The 7,231-nt window shown below is 53.1% G+C and overlaps 1 protein-coding gene across 1 annotated transcript; it reads left to right on the forward strand.

Moving 5' to 3' along the window:
- Positions 1 to 144: 144 nt before the first annotated feature.
- Positions 145 to 6,822, forward strand: wrap53 (WD repeat containing, antisense to TP53). The gene is made up of 10 exons (XM_059019861.1): positions 145 to 1,480; positions 1,763 to 1,858; positions 2,545 to 2,653; positions 2,928 to 3,016; positions 3,234 to 3,324; positions 4,436 to 4,568; positions 5,112 to 5,320; positions 5,664 to 5,767; positions 6,020 to 6,163; positions 6,370 to 6,822. Exons 1-10 carry the CDS (start codon positions 1,053 to 1,055, stop codon positions 6,560 to 6,562), a joined length of 1,596 nt encoding a protein of 531 aa, XP_058875844.1. The 5' UTR covers positions 145 to 1,052; the 3' UTR covers positions 6,563 to 6,822.
- The last annotated feature ends 409 nt before the right edge of the window (positions 6,823 to 7,231 follow it).

Genomic DNA, 7,231 nt, shown 5'->3' on the forward strand with positions numbered 1-7,231 from the left:
TGTGGGGCACCATTTATTATTATTATTATTATTATTATTATTATTATTTATTTCGTATACATGCATTATATATATATATAATTAGTTCATATTTGCAATTGTAGTTTAGTTTATAGATCTCTCTCTCTCTCTCTCTCTCTCTCTCTCTGAAGCCCCGCCCCCTCGCTTCATCCCGCCGCCGCAGATCTCGCGGTAGCTCGTGAATCGCACTGTCATGGCTGCCGAAGGAGTCGCGGTGTTTTTAAGTTGATGAAATTTTCTCTTGAATTGTGTGAAACATGAGGAGGTTTGTTTTTTGTGTTTTTTTTAAAGACGGGGCAAGCGGCAACACGACACCAAATACACGCCTAATAAGGAATACAGACAGAGAGAGAAAGAGACAGAAAGATATATGAGCGACTTGACAGAAACAAAAAGGTAGGGTAAACATTGAAGGAGAGGATGCGAGGAGCGGTATTATTTACATGTAAGATATTGAATTTCAAACTAAACGTGTGAGACGCGTTCAATAACACCAGCAGAGTGACTGGGAAGACTAGGACTGGCCTCGTATAAAGCCTACATGTTTTTGTATTCAGTTATATATATATATAAGTACATACTGTATCTACACAAATATAAACACAAATAGTACAATACTGTACCAGTGTGCTGAGCAAGTTGACAGCTCACCTCACACACACACAGAGAGAGAGAGACAGAGAGAGAGGAGAGACACACAGAGAGAGAAAGAGACACACAGAGAGAGAAAGAGACAGAGAGAGAGAGGAGAGACAAAGAGAGAGAGACACAGAGAGAGAGAAAGAGAGAGAGAGACACAGAGAGAGAAAGAGAGAGAGGAGAGACACAGAGAGAAAGAGAGAGAGAGAGAGAGAGAGAGAGAGAGAGACAGAGAGAGAGAGAGGAGAGAGAGGAGAGACACAGAGAGAGAGAGGAGAGAAAGAGAGAGAGGAGAGACACAGAGAGAGAGGAGAGACAAAGAGAGAGAGACACAGAGAGAAAGAGAGACACACAGAGAGAAAGAGAGAGCGCTGACAACAGCAGCTGCTGCCATGGCAACAGTAGCAGCGGTGTCAGAACCAATCAGAGAGGCCGACCCGGAGACTGAGGAGTCCCGACCCGCCACCCCTCCTACGCAAGCAGAACCAGAACCAGGACCGGGGGAAGGGGGCGAGCCGGCCCTCAAGGTCCCGCGCGTCTCAGACGGGGGTCCGGAAGCGGCCCCACCTTCTGGGGAAAGCTCTGCCGGGCCAGCGGTTTCCATCCCGGAACCGCAGGTGGGCTCGGATGCCGGGCTCTCCGGAGTGACCCGGGCTTCAGAGGAAGGGAGTCTGGATCAGGCTGCTGCAGAGCTGAGCGGGGGAGAGGAGAGAGGAGGAGGAGGAGGAGGAGGAGGAGGAGGAGGAGGAGGAGGAGGGGCGGCCGCCTGCGAGGAGGTGGGAGTCGACATGCAGTGCGAGACACAGGGGAGCCAGGATGAGTGAGTAATTAGCAGCGGCTTCTTCAGTCGCAAGTCATTTTGTTGCAGCTGTTTTGTGAGAAGCTCGTTTTGTTTTTTTTTAAACAGGCCGCGGCCGAGATGCTGATTCAAAGGGAACGCGGGAATCGGGAACTGATTTAAAAAAAAAAAAAAAAAAAAAAAACTAACTGGAAATGGTTTTGCGTTCTGGAGCAGAGCCGACACGGACCGGTTAATGGAGTGATCGATCCTGCTCTCCTCCCAGGGCAGGGTTCTGACCCGGTGTCACTTTCTCTCCCGCAGCCTCGGTTTGGATTTTACCCATGATCCCACGCTGTTGACGGGAGCCTGGGCCGAATATTCTGGAGTGACGGAAAACTTTCTCAAGGGCTGCAAATGGTAAGAAATGTCCCAGCGCTGTCTCTAACCACTGAGCTCCTCGAACCCGCTGCCTTCCACACTGCAGCCCAGCGCTGTCTTTATCTAACCACTGAGCTCCTCAAACCCGCTGCCTTCCACACTGCAGCCCAGCGCTGTCTTTATCTAACCACTGAGCTCCTCGAACCCGCTGCCTTCCACACTGCAGCCCAGCGCTGTCTTTATCTAACCACTGAGCTCCTCAAACCCGCTGCCTTCCACACTGCAGCCCAGCGCTGTCTTTATCTAACCACTGAGCTCCTCGAACCCGCTGCCTTCCACACTGCAGCCCAGCGCTGTCTTTATCTAACCACTGAGCTCCTCGAACCCGCTGCCTTCCACACTGCAGCCCAGCGCTGTCTTTATCTAACCACTGAGCTCCTCAAACCCACTGCCTTCCACACTGCAGCCCAGTGCGTTATATTAATTTTATATATATATATATGTATGTATGTTAAAAAATATATAATTTTCTAATTCTCACTTAGCTGTGCTTGGGTTAATTGCTGATTGCAGTGATAAAGTACACTAGACACTAGTAGTAGTTTAAAGCCCCTAACTAACCAAAGTGATTTCTCTCTCCCTCTCTCTCTCCCCCCCTCTCCCTCTCCTTCTCCCCCTCTCTCTCTTCCCCTCTCCCCCTCTCTCTCTCTCTCTCTCTCTCTCAGGGCCCCGGATGGATTGTGTCTTGTGACCAACAGCGCTGACAACGTTCTCCGAGTCTACAACCTGCCCCCAGAACTCCACAGCCCGGACTGTGAGGGGCTCCCCGAAATGGTGCGGCTCTCTGACCCAGGGGTCCCCAACCCTGACCCTAGACTTTGAGGATTATGACATAATTAAAAATAAATAATTAATTAAAAACCTGTAGGAACCTCATTTAGATCTTTTATTTAACTGCGAGATGCTTGCGATCGTTCAGCTGCTTTCCTTTGAAGCAGAGTTAATTGAGAGTTGAGAGTTGATTGATTTCCTCTCCTCTCTTCTCCCCCCTCTCTCCTCTCCTCTCTCCTCTCCCCTCTCCCCCCTCTCTCCTCTCCTCTCTCCTCAGACCCCTGTGTTGCGGATGGCGGAGGGAGATACAGTGTATGACTATTGCTGGTATCCACTCATGTCTTCCATGGAGCCGGAGACATGCTTGTGAGTGTTTGCAGATCTGTATACACACACTCACACACAATCACTCACTCACACACAATCACTCACACAATCACACTCACACACACTCATACTCACACACAATCACTCACACACACAATCACTCACACACACAATCACTCACACACACACACACACACTCACACTCATACTCACACTCACATTTATTTTTTTGTCCTGCACCCTCCCCTTCACCCAGCATCGCCAGCAGCAGCCGGGACAACCCCATCCACATCTGGGACGCCTTCTACGGTGACCTCCGAGCGACCTTCCGTCCCTACAACCACCTGGTGAGCAAAGGGTTAACTCTCCGGCGCGCGTCACTTCCCTACGAGACCAGCAGGGGGAGCAGCAGAAAAGAAAAGAAAAAAATCAGTTTCCATACATTTCAATAGAACTAAGTCTGCTGTAAGGTTATAAACGCGTGGACAGCAAACGAGAAACCACTGCCCTGAACAAGCTCAGCTGTGTCTTATTATTAAACTCGCAGTAAAAACCAGGAATGGATCAAATCGCAATGCAATAACAGTCTTATTCCCATCCCTGGAGACTCCTATTGCGCAGCAGTGTCACCCGTGCCAGGTTTTCCTACCAGCTTGATCTGCCACAGTGTGTGTGTAGGTAACAAGCTCAGGTGTGCGTCTCATTATTAAACTCTGTCAATCCTGCAGAGGGTGGAGCTGCTTGCTGTTCCCCTCCCTGGTGACCCTGTGTGCTTGCTGTTCCCCTCCCTGGTGACCCTGTGTGCTTGCTGTTCCCCTCCCCGGTGACCCTGTGTGCTTGCTGTTCCCCTCCCTGGTGACGCTGTGTGCTTGCTGTTCCCCTCCCTGGTGACCCTGTGTGCTTGCTGTTCCCCTCCCCCGTGACCCTGTGTGCTTGCTGTTCCCCTCCCTGGTGACCCTGTGTGCTTGCTGTTCCCCTCCCTGGTGACCCTGTGTGCTTGCTGTTCCCCTCCCTGGTGACCCTGTGTGCTTGCTGTTCCCCTCCCTGGTGACCCTGTGTGCTTGCTGTTCCCCTCCCTGGTGACCCTGTGTGCTTGCTGTTCCCCTCCCTCGTGACCCTGTGTGCTTGCTGTTCCCCTCCCTGGTGACCCTGTGTGCTTGCTGTTCCCCTCCCTGGTGACCCTGTGTGCTTGCTGTTCCCCTCCCTGGTGACCCTGTGTGCTTGCTGTTCCCCTCCCTCGTGACCCTGTGTGCTTGCTGTTCCCCTCCCTCGTGACCCTGTGTGGTTGCTGTTCCCCTCCCTGGTGACCCTGTGTGGTTGCTGTTCCCCTCCCTGGTGACCCTGTGTGCTTGCTGTTCCCCTCCCTGGTGACGCTGTGTGCTTGCTGTTCCCCTCCGTGGTGACCCTGTGTGCTTGCTGTTCCCCTCCCTGGTGACCCTGTGTGCTTGCTGTTCTCAGGACGAGCTCTCTGCAGCTCACTCGCTGTGCTTCTCCCCCGACGGAGCCCAGCTGTTCTGCGGCTTCGACAGGATGGTGCGCGTGTTCCAGACCTGCAGACCCGGCCGCGACTGTGAGAAGAGACCCACGATGGGTGAGTGAGTGAGGCTGGGGAGAGCAGCGAGCAGCGAGCAGCCCCCTCCCCCTCCCCCTCCGTGCAGAAGCAGGGGCAGAGCGGGCTCATCTCTCTCTCTCTCTCTCTCTCTCTCTCAGTGCAGAAGCAGGGGCAGAGCGGGCTCATCTCTCTCTCTCTCTCTCTCTCTCTCAGTGCAGAAGCAGGGGCAGAGCGGGCTCATCTCTCTCTCTCTCTCTCTCTCTCTCTCAGTGCAGAAGCAGGGGCAGAGCGGGCTCATCTCTCTCTCTCTCTCTCTCTCTCAGTGCAGAAGCAGGGGCAGAGCGGGCTCATCTCTCTCTCTCTCTCTCTCTCTCAGTGCAGAAGCAGGGGCAGAGCGGGCTCATCTCTCTCTCTCTCTCTCTCTCTCAGTGCAGAAGCAGGGGCAGAGCGGGCTCATCTCTCTCTCTCTCTCTCTCTCTCAGTGCAGAAGCAGGGGCAGAGCGGGCTCATCTCTCTCTCTCTCTCTCTCAGTGCAGAAGCAGGGGCAGAGCGGGCTCATCTCTCTCTCTCTCTCTCTCTCAGTGCAGAAGCAGGGGCAGAGCGGGATCATCTCCTGCATTGCGTTCAGCCCGGCTCAGGATCTCTATGCCTGCGGCTCCTATTCCCGGACGGTGGGTCTGTACTCGCGGGCGGAGGGGCTCCCCATCGCAGTGCTGCAGGGGCACCAGGGGGGGCTCACTCACCTGCGCTTCTCCCCCGACGGCACGCTGCTCTACAGCGGGGGCAGGAAGGTAAAGAGGGGGGCGCATTTTAGAAAGGGTTGTTTTTTTTTTCACCAAAAAAAACAAAACAAAAAAAAAAAACAACAGATATAAGTGGAATTAATAATCTGCAGATGTGTACAGTTGCAGGGTTACAGAACACAGGGACAGGGTGAGATTTGTATAAAGTGACAGTCTGCAGCAAACACAGTAGAATACAAAAATGAATTTTAAAAGATGCAGATGTGCCAACGAAACCTTGAATACAGTAAACAATACTGCTGGAGAAAGCAGAGTGACTCCGGTCTCTCGAAACAATACTAGTGAATGTGGGGGGGCTGTGCTGTTCCATTAACATGCCCCCCCTCCTCAGGACCCCGAGATCCTGTGCTGGGACCTGCGTGAGCCGGGCAGGGTGCTGTTCTCCATGCGGAGAGCCGTCTCCACCAACCAGAGGATGTACTTCGACCTGGAGCCGTGAGTGTGACCCCCGACCCCCACCCCAACCCCAACCCCAACCCCAACCCCAACCCCAACCCCAACCCCAACCCCAACCCCAGCTCCATAGGAAATCTGACATTGTATTGTATTGTATTGTATTGTATTGTATTGTATTGCATTGCAAGTGCTGTAAAATGCTCTTAAGAAATCCAGTTGTGGATTACCAGGGCATTGCTTGATCACTGTCTCTGTGTTTGTCTGTCTCTGTGTGTCTCTCTCTGTCTCCAGGTCGGGTCAGTATCTGCTGAGTGGGGACACTGAAGGGGTTGTGTCAGTTTGGGACACCTCTCTACCGCCCTCCGAAGGGAAGGACCCGGTACTGCAGCCCGTACTACAGTTCCAAGCACAGAAAGACTGCGTCAACGGGATCAGGTGAGTCAACATGCACACAGACACGCACACAGACACAGGGGCACAGACACACACAAATGCACACAGACACAGGGGCACAGACACACATGCACACACACACAGGGAGTCAGTGGCTGAGCCGGGATTTGAACCTCCTGGTATCAAGCCCCCTTTCTCTAACCACTGGACCCCCAAACCAAGCCTCCTTCTTTTTCCTTCTCCCCCAGCCTGCACCCCCTGATGCCCCTGCTGGCCTGCTCCTCCGGGCAGCGGCAGCTCCCTGAGCCCTGCGAGAGCGGGGACGAGTCGGACGAGGCCGGGGGCCTCATGACGCTGCGCAACGTCCAGGGAGAGAACTCGCTGACCCTCCTCTGGGCTGGACCAACAGCACAGCAAACCGGGGGGGAGATAACTGGCTGACACTCCGCTGGGCTGGACCAACAGCACAGCAAACCGGGGGGGAGATAACTCACTGACACTCTGCTGGGCTGGACCAACAGCACAGCAAACCGGGGGGGAGATAACTGGCTGACCCTCCTCTGGACGATGCGAAACTTGTCCCCAGCTGTACGGTGACAGTTCTTCAGAGCACCCCACGCCGCTGCGTTTGCCAAAGTGACATTTCTCTGTACATGTGTTTCTATGTGACTGACGGAATAAAAGTGTATTTTTTTTCTCAATACCTGTGCTGCAGTAACCCTTCGTGTTGTTAACATGTCCTAACAGCACACGGCTGGGCTCGACGCAGCTTCAGTGATTGAGAAATGCACTCGATCCGAGGGATTGCATTGCAGGGCTGTGGGATCGATTCTCATTGTGGTGATGGTGTTGTTGTTGTTGTTTTAAATTACAATTCCTTTTTTAAATCAGTCCCCACTTCCTTCAGAAGCATATTTTAGAGGCATTATATAATAATCGCTGCGGTGGTTCAAACTGCTTGCGTTTGAAGCCGATTTGGATTGACTAAACAAACAGCGATGTGAATGTGAAGTCACGTGAGAGGAGCTCTCTCTAACAGCGCCGCGCTCGCTGGTGAGAGGAGCTCTCTCTAACAGCGCCGCGCTCGCCGGTGAGAGGAGCTCTCTCTAA

The sequence above is a fragment of the Acipenser ruthenus genome, unplaced genomic scaffold (genome assembly GCF_902713425.1).
Source record: "Acipenser ruthenus unplaced genomic scaffold, fAciRut3.2 maternal haplotype, whole genome shotgun sequence".
In the NCBI taxonomy this organism is placed as follows: domain Eukaryota; kingdom Metazoa; phylum Chordata; class Actinopteri; order Acipenseriformes; family Acipenseridae; genus Acipenser; species Acipenser ruthenus.

Bases quoted from the DNA above. Each gene is read 5' to 3' on its own strand.
- wrap53 (XM_059019861.1), top strand. From the start codon at position 1,053: ATGGCAACAGTAGCAGCGGTGTCAGAACCAATCAGAGAGGCCGACCCG. The intron at 2,654-2,927 runs GTGCGGCTCTCT...CTCTCTCCTCAG, and splicing joins GTGAGGGGCTCCCCGAAATG to ACCCCTGTGTTGCGGATGGC. The intron at 4,569-5,111 runs GTGAGTGAGTGA...TCTCTCTCTCAG, and splicing joins TGAGAAGAGACCCACGATGG to TGCAGAAGCAGGGGCAGAGC.